Source organism: Littorina saxatilis, linkage group LG16 (assembly GCF_037325665.1).
Source record: "Littorina saxatilis isolate snail1 linkage group LG16, US_GU_Lsax_2.0, whole genome shotgun sequence".
Taxonomy (NCBI): domain Eukaryota; kingdom Metazoa; phylum Mollusca; class Gastropoda; order Littorinimorpha; family Littorinidae; genus Littorina; species Littorina saxatilis.
Window position 1 is genome coordinate 24,053,558 of NC_090260.1, and position 18,677 is coordinate 24,072,234.

Here is an 18,677-nt window from a genome sequence, read left to right on the forward strand (position 1 = left end):
TTTTCTCATCTTTTTTGGACTTAAAAACATTTGTAAAAAAAACATTTCTTCATTTTTCCCCTTTCTCCACTTTCTCTTTCATGAGGAAGGGATAATCACACATAGTACGCCAGTGAGGTTAGAATGGTGAGGTGGGGTCTGAGGCTGGTAAGGGATTTGGGGGTAGGACCGACGAGAGGGCACGGATTCGGCGGTTCGCCGTGTCGAGTCAACTTCATATAGATCTGTGTAGGCGATCAACAGCCCCAGCCGATCTGGATCTGTTCAAGTCAAAAGTAAAGTCAAGGATACGAAGAAGTTTACGGAAAAACATCGATCCCAAGGACTCATGTTGTAACTTTTCAAACCAGTTACATTCAATCAAAGCTCTATCCACATTAAACCGAACGGGAATCGTCGAAGATCCACGCAACTTCACTGCAATGTCGAAAACGAACTCATAATGTCACCGCAGATCTGGTTTTGGTTTTGTGTTGCAGCAAAGAAACGAAGCAAATCTCCGGCTATTATTTCACACTAAAAAACCGTTCATTTAGCGGGTTATTAAAATATATTTCTTTGAGGTTGCAAGGCAATGGCATCGCTGAGATGTACTCCTTCGAACACACGACACAGGTTAGAAATTAACTTCATTTGGGCGCTTTTTACGGCCAAAACGGAGTGAGCTTTTTGACGGGTTTATGGAATAATCACTTCGGGGGCAGGTCTAAAATCCTGTGTACAGTGCCAAATCATACATCATTCAAAAGAGCAAAGTATGTTCTTTATTCTAACATATGGGCTAGGGTAAGTCATAGATATAAATAGACAGTGTCTGTCTATTATATCTGTAGGCAAGTGTATTCCATTCCTTCGATAGTCTCGTCATCTACACTTGCGTGAACAATGCAATTTTGAGTCTGTTTTGCATAAAAGACCTGCGAGATTTGTAGAAGTCAAAACAACAACTTACAGTCCAGCCTCTCAACTTTCGTTCCATGCAATTTGTTTGTCTGTACGTATAGACTGAGGGGTGCCCCGAAATGATTTGTAATCACAACATTCACAGACTTTAAATACGCCATTGATTGAAAACTCGTCCACGTGCGTTTTAGATATATACTTGGGTGACTAAAACTGTCGTACCTACCAAAGGCCGCTTCGCGTAAGAAAATGACTACCAGAGTCGCAAGGCTCGGGATTTTTTTTACAAGAAATTTATATTTCGTTGTTCTAGTCCGAATGAATATGAAGATATGGCGAGTTGAAAACGCCGATTCTTTCGCCAGAAACACGTCTGTTTCCACACCGGAAAGAAGGTATGGACTGAGCTACTAGAAGCACGGCGCCGTGCGTACAATCGATCGAATGATGTTATTCACACAATACCATTTGGCGATCTCTAAAAAATCATTTAAAAACGAACTAGTTGACATGTAATGAAACTATTTACTGAAATCAAGAAGTATCTTAGTTCTAGCCGTGCATATGACACACCCTTTCGCGAAAGCACACTGAACCGTGCGTATACGCATTCGCACCCGCAAACCACCAACCCAGGCGGGTTATCCAGATCCAGATCCAGATCCAGATCCAAGGGAAGTAACTCAGTGAGTATAAACATGAGCAAGAACCGCAACCCGAACACACTCGTAACACCTTAACGCCCAGCCGACCACGAAGGGCCATATCAGGGCGGTGCTGCTTTGACATTTAACGTGCGCCACACACAAGACAGAAGTCACAGCACAGGCTTCATGTCTCACCCAGTCACATTATTCTGACACCGGACCAACCAGTCCTAGCACTAACCCCATAATGCCAGACGCCAGGCGGAGCAGCCACTAGATTGCCAATTCGAACCCACGACCTTCCAATCACGGGGTGGACGCCTTACCACTAGGCCAACCGTGCTGGTCTATTAGAATGTTTACATTACAATGTTAATATTCGCAGAGATAAGAAGACATTGTACATTAAAAATTGGATTGACAATGGAATTGTTCAGGTTGGTCATATTTTGGGGCAAAATGGATATTTATCCTATAATGCGTTCAAAATGAAATATCCGAATGTGCGAGGAGATTTTGTATTGTATGAAGGTGTAATTCAGGCTGTTAAAACATATCAGAGAAAAATCGGTTTAGAATTTGATCAACATTTTATTATGACAGAGCCCATTGTGTGGAAATGTATTTGTCAAGGTAGGACACAATTTATTTACAAAAAATTGACTGAACATGTTACTATCTCAAAATGTATTAAAAATGGTCTGAATCCGTAGACTGTTTGTTAGATAAGAAGGTTATGTTTCAACATGTCTTTAAAACAACAAAGAATACCTGTCTGAGATGGTTCCAGTATCGATTATTGTACAGAATTTTGCCGAGAGAACAGTTTCTATTTTTGCGAAAAATTGTGGATACGCCATTGTGTACATTTTGCGGTAGAGATGAAGAAACCCTTATACATATGTTTTGGGAATGTGATAAAGTGCAGACTTTTTGGATAGAATTTGTACATTGGTTAAAGGCAAACTGCAACCATTGTGACAATATAACACTGTCTAAAGAACTGGTTCTATTTGGAGTGGCGAACAATGTAGTCACCGATAACGTTTTTGATGTGTTAGTAATTTGTGCCAAACATCACATATATATTTCCAAAATGAACAAAAAGATCCCTCATTTTCAGACATTTAATAGAAATTTTAAGCAAAGATTTATTTGGGAAAAGTACAACACAACTATGAATAATACACTAGATACATTTTTCAGGGATTGGCGCATGTATATGCATGTTTTGATGTAACCCTTAGGTTCTTTTTCCCTTACATATTTTTGATACTGCGACCACCAAGCCATGAACACCACCCACCCCCACCCCCTGTGTGGTGTAATAGTCCCATTGTGTATGTGATGTAATGTAATGTAAAGCCTATACATGTAAAAAAAAACTCCAAAAAAAGATAATAACAAATAAAAAATAAAAAAATAAAAAGTCAGCATAATTATTAGAAATAACGGTTTTATTACCGTTTATTTCGACCAAAACAAAGTTCGAAGCGACCCCGCAAATTAGATAGAACAGCCGCAGTGGGAACTTGAGCGCTCCTACCTGATTATGCCTGTCAGTCAAAGAATTCTCGTGACCTGGGTCAGCCAATCAGAGTCACACACCTGTGCCCGTATGCTTATGGGGGAAGTTCGCGAAAACTCCCGAAGTTTTGAGTGACATCGGAAGAACTTGCGTCACTTTCGTATGCATGGGCCGGAAGAAGGGCTTACTTCGAAGCAAAGCGAGGAAGTAATTGATGGTGGTTTGCGACAACTTCCTACGTTTTGAGCGACATCGGAAGTACATCCTCAATTTCGCATGCAGTGGACGGAAAAAGTGCTTACTTTTGAAGCAAGCGTGAAAGTAAGTGAGGGTAATTGTACTACAGCGAAACCCAGGAGTAAACACGCTGCTTCCAAAGTTTCTCAGTGCAAATTAGCAGGGCTTTTCTTCGGTTTTTCATATAAAACCGATCTAACGCAAATGAAAGTCCCAAAGAGAGAAAATAGAAAGAAAAGTCGTATCTCGTGCGTGCATTTCGTGTAAATTTCCCTGAATACAAACCTGAGTTGCCAGCTTTGACTTTTGTTCGTTCTGGGTCACTGGCCACCACTCTTAAAATTTCATCCCCGCTTATAGGAGGGGGTGTTTCTATGTAAATGGGCGGCTTTGTGTGCATGAGTGAGTGTGTTTGTGTGAGAGCGTGTGTGCGTGTGGGTGTTTGTGTGTGTGTGCGTGCGTGCGTGCGTGTGTAGGTGTGCGTCTGTTCATGCATTCATTCGTTTGCAGTGCACGCGCGCACATGTGTGTGTGTGTGTGGGGGGGGGGGAAGGGTGTGTGTGTGTGTGTGTGTACGTGCGTGCGTGTGCGTGTGTGTGAAAGTGTTTGTGTGTATGTGTGCGAGTGCCTGCCTGCCTGTGCGTGCGTGCGTGCGGGTATAATTGTGCGTTTGTTTGTGTGCGCGTGCGTGCGTGTGTGTGTGTGTGTGTGTATGTGTGTGTGTGTGTGTGTGTGTGTGTGAGTGTGTTCGACGGTGTGTGTGTGTGTGTGTGTGTACCCCCACCCCTCCACCCCACACACACACTTATGAGCTGATTATTTGTGCCTCGATATTTTATTTATTTTCTTACGTTTTATGTTGTTTGTTGTGATTCACCACACCCGAGTTTCTCGAAATTGAGATAATAAAGTGTTCTATGTCTAACACACATGCACAAACGCGCGTAGGATAAACAAATCCAATCTTGACTTTCAACTTTACATAAACATACATCCTGTTCACAATTAACGAGGACAAACATAATTTACTTAAACCTAAGTACAACAATTTATCTTTTGTAAAAATTTGGACACACATTTTCCCAATTAATATGAAAGTTACCGAACTTATCTTCTTTTCACTACACCTTATATCTTGATTCCCCAAAAAAACTTGAGTTCTGCCTTTTTAAATTGACCAGTAGCCCAAAACTTTCGCTCTAACCAAACAGTTTTACCGATACACAATCATTAAAAAAAAAAAGAAAAGAGGTTTAACATAACCGACTTCGCTACCACATAAACAAAAAAAGTTTTATTCTCCCCAAAATTCTGGTCAACAAAATCATTATTACAGAGTCATTCAATTTGAAGTCAATCATCACAGCTTTGAACAGACCATTTCGTTCAACCAGTCAAAAACAACAACTATAGTAAAAGCTACAGCGCGATCAACGTTCGCCCATTTACGAACTCGCGATGAGATTTGTTTCTTCTGGTCGCCAAGCCTACCGTTTACAAACGCATGCGCACTAATTGGGATTCCCCCAATTTCCTCGACCTTGACCTCAGGACTCTCGAAGCCACTACTTCGGCGTTCAAGTTAGCTTGTGCATACCGAGAAGCTGGCAACTTTGCTTCCAAAGTTCCCACTTTCAAAGTTAATTTCATCATTTATACGACGATATCGCATCTTAAAGGTCCTTACCCATCTAAAAGAAACCTCCAACGCATGCTACAATTGCCTGACATTCTGGTTTTAAAGGCAGCTCATTAGGAAATGAGCTCAGACACAATATTGAAGACGTGAAATGCGTCAATCGAGCAACTGTCGTAACTTGGCTACAATGAGACGGTCGGCTACCTTGCACCATAGACACGAACTGTGACATTCTTGTTTAATTTAGGTGAACAGATTGAAACAGAGGGGCTCAAAACCGACAGTACGATCATTTACTGACCGAAAAAACCGTGCTCGAATCATTCGGCGAAGGTGGTGAGCTTTCAAACTACCACGACTGAATAACTGATAACACATCTTTGCATAGTGCTTTTTTCTAGACGAATAGCATAGTGCAGTGGTTACGGATTCGGAATTTCAATCCGACGCTCTGGGTTCAAGTGCCGCTGTGAGCTACAAATTGTTTTATTTATTTTTTTAATTAACCTTTTTCTTAATAGACCTCAATTGCATTCAGACTGCAACAACCGGTTTTTGCCTCTGTGTTAATTTTTTTTAAACGCGTAAAGAAACTGTCCTATGCTTTCCAAAAAAATCGAATCTTGACTTTTAACTGTACATAACCATGCATCGCCATCGTAATCAAAAATTAACGAGGGAAAACAAATTAAAACACCGATGAACAGTATTGTCTTTTCTAAACTTCTTGACAGACATTTCCCCAATAAATAAGGAACAAGTCACTAAACTTAGTTATTTACGGTCTACTGCATAATGTTCTTCCTTTAAAACTTTACCAGTAACCCAAAGTTTCCCTATAACCAATCTATGTTTGTCCAACAGTTTTACCGATATAAAATTATTAAACACAAGTTCAACATACAGTAATTGTTGTACTTATTGTGAGAACGAAATTGATTAGGCCCAAAAAAAAAAGGTGTGGTTACGGTAACATAGCCAAAACAAATAGGGTAGGTAGGTAGGCAATCACTTTTTTTTTTTAACTTTTTTTTCTAATGTGTACAAATTAAACCTACTTGACAGGGAAATAAGTGTGCGACACGGGCGCTTTCGCTTTCATTGCGTTTTTTGCACTCGGTTTTTTTTTGTTTTTTGTTTTGACAAATGTAATAAAAAGTTATAGGGTCGGCCCCTAAAAATAGGGTAGGTCGGGTTACCGTAACCACACCTATTTTTTTTTAGGCCTTATACTGATTTTTTTTTTTTGTGTGCCCCAAAATTATGTTCACTTGGAAATGCGTTGATGATAAAGTGATTTGTAAATATAATATGATTATTAAAAATTACCGTAAAGGAAGTTTTTGGGGCGTGTTTAAAATACATTTAGAAATAGTATTGTTAACGATATAGGTACATTTAAAGTAGAAAAATTAATATAAAAAGCAGAAAAAAAGAAAAGAAAAAAAGATCAATGAAGAGGGATACTCCCCGCAAAAAAAAAATAAAAAGATTGAAGTAAGCAGCTGAGATAAAAAAAATAATAAAAAAAGAAAGTTCAACATAGGCCTAATCATTTACTCTTCTCCTAACATTCAAGCCAACAAAGTCATTTGTCATAGGCAGTCATTCGATTTCAAGACAATCATCACAGGTTTGAACCGACCCTTTCGTTTAACCATTCAAAAAACCCAGCAATAACGCTGTTAGTACTACAGCGCGCTCAACGTTCGCCTTTTTGAACTCGCGATGAGATTTGTTTCTTCTGGTGGCAAGCTTACCGTTAACAAACGCATGCGTACTAGTTAGGATTCCCCCAATTTTCGCGACCTTGACCGAATACTCTCGAAGTCACCACTCCGGCGTTCATGCATAGTGAACAGTTGGAAAGTTAAACTTCGGGAGTTCCCACTTCCGAAAGTGGCCTCTACTTCCAGTGTTGCTGACTTCCTCCTCATGCATACGGGCCCTGACGTGATGAATAGTCACAGGTCAAATGCGTTTGACACACGGTTTTTCTTGTTAAACAGAGAGCGACAGATTTAGAACCGACTCAAGACGGATGGGAAATGACGTAAAGATACATTTGACCCAAGGCGAGTGACGCAGTTTCACTTGATTTTTCCGAACTTTGATAATTTAGATTTCAAGTGAGCGGGTCGGCATTGCACACTCAGAGGGTGGGTGGTGCCTTGCTGTTCTGTAAAGCACCCACCGACAAAACTCGCTTTACGGTATTTTATCTTTAGAATAAATCACGCTGATATTGTTGATTTAAATTTTTACTTTGTCTTGTTTATCTTTAGCGTGATATACAAAAAAGGTCCCTGCCTGAACGTTATCACATTTAGAGAGTCACCTAGAATCCGTCCTGAATGGTCAAAAACCCATATGGGGCACTGAACTAGTTAGAATAGGATTTAACAGTGTCTCTGTTAGAAATATTGTGTGACTTTTCTGATTATAACTCTGAAAAGCATTGTCATTCCAAGTTAAGCAAAGAAGTCTTGATGTTTGTGGGTTTTTATTTTTTTTATTATTTTTTTTTTAGTTTACTGAGGTAATTTCATACTTTTGCATTTAGAATAGTTGAATTACAGTAAGTTAACTGGTTTGTCTGAAAGACAATTATGTTATTTTGTGCACAAGACTAGAGACACTTCCCTTGGCAACGACAATATGACTTACCCTAACACTATTTAGATCTAGGAACACTTGGGGTACACATGGGTGATAGCGGTTCGTTTTTGTAGCCGTACTTTGTCTTTGAATTTTGAGTTTTTAGTTCTTATTTAGTTAACCTTCCCCTAATAAAACCAACTTAAAGTCCGTGTACGTTGTTTTGAATAACTGGGCTTTGTTTGCCAAACACTAACAAGGATATTCTTCTTGTCATGAGTATGTAAAGTCCTTACCGCATTTGCACAGTGAAACCCCACCCTGTGATCTCTCTGAGGCATGCAGCTCGCCCCTATGAAGCACTTACCACACAATGACACACCACCCTGTGATCTCTCTGAGGCATGCAGCTCACCCCTATGAAACACTTACCGCACAGTGACACACCACCCTGTGAGGCATGCAGCTCGCCCATATGAAGCACTTACCACACAATGACACACCACCCTGTGATCTCTCTGAGGCATGCAGCTCACCCCTATGAAACACTTACCGCACAGTGACACACCACCCTGTGAGGCATGCAGCTCGCCCATATGAAGCACTTACCACAATCAGCTGTCTCCTGGTTGACATTCTCGTTGTCCGTACATTGACACACCATCCCACCGCCACTTCGAGGCACGCAGGTCGCGCCCGACATACACTGTCGCACGCCGCTCGAACAAGTCTCGCCCTTCTTTTGTTCTGTCCAACAAATTGACAAAACAAACAAGTTACAGGTAACATGTTGACAAACAAACAAATAGTAATAGTAGCAGGTTGACAATCAATAACTAAAGGTACCAAACTGACAAACATACAATATTCAAGATTGAAAAGTATCTCCAAAAATATCTAATGCCACCCTGACCTCAAATATAAAATGTTACAAACATATCAGGGAAAGTATTGTAATCAAATCAATTAGTTTGTTGTCGTTGTAATTGAAGATTTACTTTTTCAAGACAAACTGCCTGGGGACAAGTAGTGGTTACATGATTCATTCGCTCGGCTTCCTGGCGAGTGGGCGAATACTGAATTTCATGAATATAAGTTTTGTGTGATATTTGTTTGTCTGTTCACTAAAAAAGACCGTTGGGTCAATATATTCGTGACTGTAACGTAATTTTGTCAATAACAACGGTGAAGTTATCCCTGACTTGGTTCTCAAAACATCTGTACAACCAGCTTTTTCTTAACGAATAAACAGATAGGCTCTGTGTCTCCCCCCCTCTCTCTCTGTCTCTGTATCTTTCCCAGTGCAGTAAGTGGTGAATTGTTCTCTCTCGGTATGTCTGTCTGTCTGTATATCTTTCTCTCTCTCTATCAATACAGTAAGTGGTGACTGTATGGTACTCTCTAGGACTGTCTGTCTGTCTGTCTGTCTGTCTGTCTCTCTCAGTAAAGTTCAGTTTGTCAGTCAGCAAGCGATTCAGTCAGTCAGTTAGTCAGTAAGACCGTCAGTCAGTCAGTCAGCCAGTCTCTTTCTCTCTCTCTCTCTCTATCTCTCTCTCTCTCTCTCTCTCTCTCTCTCTCTCTCTCTCTCTCTCTCCCAAGTTAGTTAGTTAGCTGTTGCTGTTCGGGTCCAGCGGACCATAATAGGCCAACTCAGGACCCCTTCTCACCCAAGGAAAGAAAGAAAAGGTGAATTTTGTGAAGAAAATAATTTGGGATAAGGAGAAAGAAAGTGTGTTTTGCAAAATGTGTGTTCAGATGATTGTTTTGAAGTCCTTTCTTCTGTTATGACAGTTGCTGATTATGATGTAGATTTCGCAGTGGAGTTGTTCTGTGGTTTTCTTTTGCAAGCAAGTGAGTCCATGCGGAGGCATATTTTTGTTTGAGACAAATGTAAAAAGTCAGTATGGTTTGACGATGAATGTAAGCAAGCCAAGTATGATACCCTTTCTGCACTAAATGTATATCAACAAAGTTTATCACACTCGGATAGAATTCTGTACGTTGAAGCACGCAAACAGTATTAGGCTGGGAAGCGTTTGGATGTGTGCGAAGTAATTGCTATAAAATTCATTTTAGGTGCAGTTGATTCATTTCAGTGTGCCTGCACACATCTAATCGAGTTGGCCGGGAAAAAACCATGCGATGAGTCCGAAATATCGTACATTTTATTTTAGTTTTCGGAGCGACAGTTTTTCACAAGCTACCCAAGGAAACTATTCAATAACATCACACGATAGCTTAATCAGCATGGCGTAAGCAGTTTATTGGTCTCATCTATGTATAGATATATTTGTTTGTTTCCCAGGGGCGCATTTCACTGCTCGCATTATAATGATTATTAGGCGATTGCAGATTCAGTCTTTGTCTATGTGCCTTGTGAAATTATGTCCATTGAGAACAACGTGGATCGTGCATGTGACTGTTAGGTACTAAGTTTGTTTCCATGTTCAGCTTCACCTACTTACGTTGCGTTTATTTATTAATCTGTGCATTTGTTAGTGGATATGTACATGTATTTCTTTCAAGGTTACCTAACATTATATCAGTGCAATAGGACAAGCAATCATTCAGCTCAGTAGGCCAAACACTGTTATTGCACCATTGCAGTTTGCACTTGGCGTGCAAATGCACCGATCATTCGGTTCACGGTTTCTCATCGATACCCTCAGCCACCTTGGCTGTAGCTGTTCTTACACAGAGGTACGGAAATTTGAACTGAATGCTGCGCAATCATATGGCATTGATCTCTCACCTACTACTGTGTATGCCTGCCTGTGCAGAAATCCCCGACGCAATGCAGTCTGTCACAGACGTTGCATTCCATTCTAGCGAGCAACAAACGCAGCACAAAGAGTTGAGCGTGGCAAGGCAGAAGCGAGATCACACAGACATTCAGCTGATCTTGAGATATCTGCTTGATAGGAACCCTTTCACTGTGGATACAGCCCTCCGATCCATTTCAAGCGGAAAAGAAGCTGAAGCTACTGTGAATGTAGAACAAGCAAAAGGCGTAGTAAACAAGATTCTGAGCAGCATGATCGGAAATAATGTTGTGGATTTCACCTTTAAAAAGAAGGATCAAGCTGTAACCATGGCTCTGAAAGTCAAGTCGTCCAATCTGCACGATGATCTAGTACATGTTCACTCCATGCTGTTGTTCCAGAGACTAGTGACAACTGTGAAGAACACCAACGGATGTCTTGAGGACGCCTTTGCCTTTGAGATGTGCAGTGTCCCAGCATCGCTGTTTGATTCGGGTGGTCTGCCAAGACAAGGTACCAAGGCTGCACTGGCAACTTACATCTGGACTTCAACAAAGCAGGTAAATGGTGTTATTCCTGATGATGTAACATATGTCATCGATGGTGGCTTGCTGTTGCACCTTCTGCCCTGGTGCCGTGGTTCAACATACAACCAGCTTACTCAGAGTTACGCAGACTTTCTCATTCGTCATTTTGGCAAAGGAACTGTTGTTTTTGATGGATACAGCTGCGGACCTACCACCAAAGATGCAGCCCATTTGCGAAGAACAAGCAGAGCCAATACAGCATGTGCCATCACTTTTGAGGGTGACATGGTCCTGTGCGAACCAAAGGAGCGCTTCCTGACGAATCCAAACAACAAACAGCGGTTCATCAACCTCCTTAGTTCCCGTTTTTCACAGCACGGCTTTGACACTGTCCATACAACTGCTGATGCTGATAGGCTCGTCGTAAAGACTTCTCTGGAATTGGCAAGGAAGGGAAACGTGATTCTGGTTGGCGAGGACACCGATCTGCTCATCCTTCTGTTGTACCATCTTACGCCAGATCACTGCCCCGTCTTCTTCACATCAGTGAGATCATCGACAGCAAAATCAGCTGCAAAAGTGTGGGACATCAGAAAAGTCCAGACTGTTCTTGGATCTCAAGTTTGTGAGAACATCCTGTTTGCGCACGCCTTTGGTGGATGCGATACAATTAGCAGTCCATTCGGGATTGGAAAACCAATGTGTTTAACGAAATTGACCCAGTCAACAGTGTTCGTGCAGCAGGCCCATGTCTTCAGCGCCAGTCCTTGCAGAGACACGTGTGACAGGGGAGGCTACCGCTCCTTTCACAGCAGACTCTGCACCCGAGTTGTTGGCCTTTAAAAGTCAACACCGGTGTATTGTAGAATTCTGTTTGTGATGGGGTCTGGTGGTTTCCGATTGTCTGTATGTTCATGGAAACCTTCGGGTTTGCATAACAGTTTTTATAAGGCTAAGAAATTAGCCCTAACATTTTCAATCCTGTTTGATTGCACTTCGCCTCCCGAGGTGATCGTAGTGTTTCGGCACTCGGTTACATCTGGTGCTTGCGAGCAGGGATGGGACTCGGCATGATATGTTCAGGTAATGGCATAATATGACCACTGAACATTTTCGTGCTGTTCCCATTCTGCGAACTTGGGATGGACAGTGGTCCCCCGGTTCGGAACTTCGGGACGAAGTTCATTTAAACGGGGGCGATTGTGACAGGGGAGGCTTCCGCTCCTTTCACAGCAGACTCTGCACCCGAGTTGTTGGCCTTTAAAAGTCAACACCGGTGTATTGTAGAATTCTGTTTGTGATGGGGTCTGGTGGTTTCCGATTGTCTGTATGTTCATGGAAACCTTCGGGTTTGCATAACAGTTTTTATAGGGCTAAGAAATTAGCTCTAACATTTTCAATCCTGTTTGATTGCACTTTGCCTCCCGAGGTGATCGTAGTGTTTCGGCACTCGGTTACACACTGATGAGCTGATAGGAGCAGGAGAAAGGGCCTTTGTAGAACTCTATGGGGGGAAGGAAAGAGACACTTTGAACTTCCTCCACTACATCAAGTACATGCAGAAAGTCTCTACATGTACCTCATCGTTTCAGCCCTGCAAACTCCCACCTACATCAGCAGCAGCTAAATTCCATTCCATGAGAACATACTTCCAGGTGCAAGAATGGATGCACTTGCATCAAGAACAGTTCCTCCTGGATCCGATGCACTGGGGATGGAAGATTGTTCAAGGCGCCATGCTTCCTATTCTCATTGACATTGCTGCTGCTCCTGGTGATCTACTCGATGTCATCCGATGCAATTGCAAGACAGAGTGTCGAACAGCAAGATGTTCATGCCGAAAACACGGCCTCGTGTGTACGTCTGGCTGTGGAGAGTGCAGAGGGGAGAGCTGTGCCAACACTGTGACCGAGGTTGCCTGTGTAGGTACATCAGACGATGAAGACGGGCTTTAGCGTAAGTACGAGGTCATGTTGAATAGAGTGTGCGTGTGCATGTTCACATGTGTAATGCAACAGTAACGGGTAAAGGAGGGAGAATATCAGCACAGTAATTGTCAACTCACATACCTGTCAAACGCGACCCGGGAGACGCGCCCTGTGAAACCACACCGAATGCGCTAGATTTGAGCTTCGGCTACGTTATTTCGCGCTAAATAAATGCAATTGAACCTATTTATCAACTGAATGTGCTTTTCTTACATACTATATGAGTGACATATGGCACATCCCTTAAAATAAGACATGTTATAGACGTGAGAAGTGAGGGACGGAGCATATTCAGAATACCGTTATTGCGCAGTTGTCATCATTCTTTAAAAGCTTCAAAAATATAGTTCGCATGGGAAAACGTTGGCCAACTCGGTTTTACCTGATCAATGGATGCATGTAGAGTACAAAAAAGGTGAAATAAATTGTATAGCAATTTGTTCACACAGGAGGTGAAATCTGATGAAATCTGCCTAGCCTATATAAGAATTTTAATCGAAAGAAAAATCTCGTTATGAACGAGAGAAAGTTAACCGATTTTTGTCATTTGCAAAAACAATTATCATTTGCTTTGGAAGGAATTGAGAGAAATTGGATGTATGAGTGGGAGAAAGAGTGTGAGCGACACCATTTCAAACACTGAGTGGATCAATCATTTTAAACAAAGTTTTTACCCTGATTGTGACCAACTTGATGAACACGATGTAAACGATGTGATTTTAGTAAATAATGTTATAGTACCAGAACTATTTTTCCTATATCTTCTTAGGAGGTAATAGAGGCTGTACAGAATCTGAAGAGAGGTAAAGCATGTGGAACATATGGGATAATGGCAGACATGATTCGTATGAGGGGTGATGTTTTAGTGCAGTTTATGACTAGGTTGTTTAATATTCTTTTTAATGAAGGAACGTATCCTGCTGATTGGTGTAAAGCAATAATCGTACCGGTATATAACAAAGGCAATACAGATAAAATATAAAATTATAGAGGCATTTCACTGTTGAGTATTTTCAGTAAATGTTATACATCGATACTTAATAGACGACTCGTAAATTGGGATCAAAGTAATAGGAAATTGAGCGAATTTTATGCTGGATTTAGAAAAGGTTTGTCCACAGTTGACCACATGTTAACACTGAATGCCATTGTTGAAAAGTGTTTAGGAAAAATATGAGGCAAGTTATATGTTTGTTCTGTGGACCTAAAGCAAGCTTTTGATTATGTACAAGGGAGGCGCCTTTCTGAAAGTATGTGTGAGAAGGGGGTATCAGGAAAGTTCATGAATGCCCTTGTTGCAGTGTATAATCCTGTTGTTTCTTGTATCAGCGTGCATAATGCATCAACCGAATTTTGTGATTGCCCAACTGGTTTGAGACAAGGATGTGTTTATAGTCCTTTGTTATTTTCCATAGTAATTGCTTTATTTGTGCAAGAAAATGGTGTGCATGGAATCCACATGTTGCCTGGATTGATTGCAATTTGCCTAGTGCTTTGTGCTGATAATATTTAGTTGTCACATTCTCCAAGAGGGCTACAAAATCAAATCGATGCACTAAACAAAATGTGTAAAAATTTATGTTTGTATATAAATGTTGAGAAAACCAAGAATTGATTGATATGGACGCATCATTTCACTAATATTTTAAGCGTGATTTGATTTAGACACATTGTATTGCATATGTTTGTTTGTTTTTGTTTTGATTGTGCACGCTGCAAGCTTAACAAAAAGTTGTCATTGTACATTTTACTCCCTTTCCAGGGGCCAATGGCCTATACAGAAATAAGTCATTGTCTTGTCTTGTCTTGTCTTGTCTTGTCTTGTCTTGTCTTGTCTTTCTCTCTCTCTCTCTCTCTCTCTCTCTCTCTCTCCCCTCTCTCTCTCTCTCTCTCTCTCTCTCTCTCTCTCTCTCTCTCTCTCTCTCTCTCTCTCTCTCTCTCTCTCTCTCTCTCTCATAACTGAGACTCACGGCAAGTGTGCGATATGGAGTCACACACTGCAGTTGACTGACATTGTGACGAGTCGATGCACGCTTGTCCTACCTCATATTCTGAAACCAAGGTGTATTTAGTATACATCACTAGACAGTCCAATCACTAACTGGAGCAGTCATGTTCCAGCACATGCTCTGAAACACAGGTGTGTTTAGATCACTAAAACTGTCCAATCACACACTGGCGCAGTCATGTACCAGCACATATTCTCAAAAACACATGTGTATTTAGTGTAGATCACTAGACTGTCAAATCGCTCACTGGCGCAGTCATGTTCGAGCTCATATTTTGAAACATGGGTTGTTTTTTTTTAAATATCACTACAGTCCAATCGCTCACTGGCGCTGACATGTTCCAGCTCATATTTTGAAACACGTGTTTTTGAATAGATCACTAGACATGCAGTCCAATCGCTCACTGGCGCTGTAATGTTCCAGCTCATATTGTCTAACACAGGTCACGTGTATTTAGCAAAGCAGAGATACTTGAACAGGGTATTCTCAAACAGAGGTGTATTTAGCAAAGCAGAGATACTTGAACAGGGTATTCTCAAACACACGTGTATTTAGCAAAACAGAGATACTTGAACAGGGTATTCTCAAACACAGGTGTATTTAGCAAAGCAGATATACTTGAACAGGGGATTTTCAAACACAGGTGTATTTAGCATAGCACAGGTACTTGAACAGGGTATTGCACCATTGAATTACAACAAGACGTTGGTATCATTGTTCATTGGCTCTGTCAGCGCCCATTTTTAACGGCTTGCTTTCCCTTTATATACCAACCGTCCATACATCGTCGTCCTCTCGAACAAAATCCTTTGTATGTCACCAAGAATTTAGGATTCTAGGTAGGGAAATCTTTTCATGCAATGACGTCAGCGCATTTCGGCGATTGGTCAATGCATTTCGGAGCCAGACAACAATATAATGTCGGTTACGCTTGAAATTAACGCTACTTAATATTGCTTTCCAAAGTTATTTGAAGTGAACGGGAGCATAGGGTCAACAGTACACAAATACGAACGGAGAGACTCTGAAAATCGAGTCGAGTCAATACCGAGAATTCAAAATCGCCCTCGCCAACTTTGCCAAGAAAAGCGCAGTTGGTAAATTACATTGGTGGTCACGGTTTCGATCCTCTTTCACGACTTTTTTGTTAACTCTTTTTTTTTCTGAGCTCGTAATTGTAAATAAACGTTCCTAATAATACTTTTCTAAATCGAAACGTTTTGGATGATCTAATGCATTGAAATGATCAAACAGTTGCATATTTATTGCGTACTTCCAGGGGACAGTTTTCCAGAATTATCCATTCGATTTTTGAGTGACATCGGCTTGTGTGAAATGCTCCATGGGTATCACCGCGACTAGATGTAATGATGAAATCAAGAAAACGTACAACACACAAACACGAACGGAAAAACTCGGAAACCGAAGAGTCGACACATTCTCTAGAAACCACGTGTAACATATGTTTGCAGTTAAAGATTTTATTTTCACGCCTGCGATTTGTGTGCGGGGTTGGCTCAGAGGTAGACCAAAGGCATACATAAACGTCTGTAGTGTAATGTGTAAGAAACGTACTGCACTTGGAAAGTTCACACGTTGTTCCAGATTTGCAGTGTCCCGCATTTGCTCCGACGCAGTCCGAATCCAATCTCAATTCTGAAATAAACATAATAAACATTGATATGAGAGAGAGAGAGAGAGAGAGAGAGAGAGAGAGAGAGAGAGAGAGAGAGAGAGAGAGAGAGAGAGAGAGAGAGAGAGAGAGAGAGAGAGAGAGAGAGAGAGAGAGAGAGAGAGAGAGATAACGACAGAGACAGGGAGGGACAGAGAGAGCGAAAGAGAGAGAGAGAGAGAGAGAGAGAGAGAGAGAGAGAGAGAGAGAGAGAGAGAGAGAGAGGATCGTTTTGAGAAGAGAAAGAATGAGCTTGAGGCAAAATCTTGAGTGTGTTTTGTGGAAAAAGAAAAGCAAATGCTTGCATACGACTCACCTTCGTTAATTACCCCCTCCCATCCCTGAACCACCTTACCCCTCAAAAGACGCCCTTCCCTTTGAGACCCCATTCAGCAACAATGCGTTTCTTTTTTTGAACAGTATATATCAAACTTACCGCCGAATGCCGCAAAATAACATCAAACAACAACAACAACAACAACAAACAAAACAAAAAACTTTAAAAACAATCTTCATTACTAAAAACAAGAAGGGCAAAGCCCATACGACTCACATGCTTGACCTTGACCTTTACATGACCTTGACCTTCAGGGTCAAGGTCAAATAACTAAACCTAGCAATGACATCATACACTAAGAACTGCTTTACACATTTTTCCTACCAAAAGACATGTGGTCAAGGTCATCCAAGGTCATGCAACACAAAGCTGTTAATTCAAGACATAGGAAGTACAATGGTGCTTATTGGCTCTTTCTACCATGAGATATGGTCACTTTTAGTGGTTCACTACCTTATTTTGGTCACATTTCATAAGGGTCAAAGTGACCTTGACCTTGATCATATGTGACCAAATGTGTCTCATGATGAAAGCATAACATGTGCCCCACATAATTTTTAAGTTTGAAACAGTTATCTTTCATAGTTCAGGGTCAAGGTCACTTCAAAATATGTATACAATCCAACTTTGAAGAGCTCCTGTGACCTTGACCTTGAAGCAAGGTAAACCAAACTGGTATCAAAAGATGGGGCTTACTTTGCCCTATATATCATATATAGGTGAGGTATTGAATCTCAAAAACTTTAGAGAAAATGGGAAAAATGTGAAAAATAGCTGTTTTTTAGACAACATTTATGGCCCCTGCGACCTTGACCTTGAAGCAAGGTCAAGATGCTATGTATGTTTTTTGGGGCCTTGTCATCATACACCATCTTGCCAAATTTGGTACTGATAGACTGAATAGTGTCCAAGAAATATCCAACGTTAAAGTTTTCCGGACGGACGTCCGGACGGACGGGGGGGACGGACGGACGGACGACTCGGGTGAGTACATAGACTTACTTTTGCTTCGCATGTGAGTCAAAAACCACAAACAAAATAATGGGGGGGGGGGCAGTTGTCGGGGGGGGGGGGGGGTGTTCCCGGGGGCAATTAGCCTAGAACCCCATCACTTGCCTAACATATACTCAACATCCACCAAATTTTGAAAAAGGACGTCTTGGTTTTTTTGTAAACAAGAATCATAATAACTCCTAATTTTCTAGCTTAGACCAAAATATGTAATATTCAGACACTAACTCCTGACACTATGCCATCATATCGACTGTTACACATACAAGGTACTTACTGCAGACATCCTTGTCACACAAGGAGTCCTCTTCGCAATTTGTAACGTTAGTCCCCAAACATGGTTGTCCCGGGCTCAGTCCTGTTTCACACACACACACACATATATATATATATATATATATATATATATATATATATATATATATATATATATATATATATATATATATATATGTAGACGCACAGGCACACACACACACACACACACACACACACACACACACACACACACACACACAGAGTGAAGCTTTGACATGTATGTGCACACACACACATACACACACACACACACACACACACAGAGTGAAGCTTTGACATGTATGTGCACACACACACACACACACACACACACACACACACACACACACACACACACACACACACACACACACACAGTGAAGCTTTGACATGTATGTGCTTGTCATTCAAACACGCGAGAAAAAATGAAACCTTCACACTGTTTCGCACTGACAGCGGTTATCGGTGCGTGCCTCTCAAAACATGCTGCGGTCGAGCTTGGTTGAGCATCGTTGTGGCATA

General features: G+C 41.2%; 1 protein-coding gene across 1 annotated transcript in view; it reads right to left on the reverse strand.

Moving 5' to 3' along the window:
- Positions 1 to 14,782: 14,782 nt before the first annotated feature.
- The window catches only part of LOC138949936 (uncharacterized), a 251,406-nt gene continuing 247,511 nt past the window's right edge, over positions 14,783 to 18,677 (reverse strand). Inside the window, exons 20-22 of the mRNA XM_070321720.1 lie at positions 18,136 to 18,216; positions 16,414 to 16,494; positions 14,783 to 14,880 (exon numbers count right to left, since the gene is read on the reverse strand). Of these exons, the coding sequence (XP_070177821.1) occupies positions 14,783 to 14,880; positions 16,414 to 16,494; positions 18,136 to 18,216 (260 nt within the window). The remainder of the gene's footprint in view (positions 14,881 to 16,413; positions 16,495 to 18,135; positions 18,217 to 18,677) is intronic.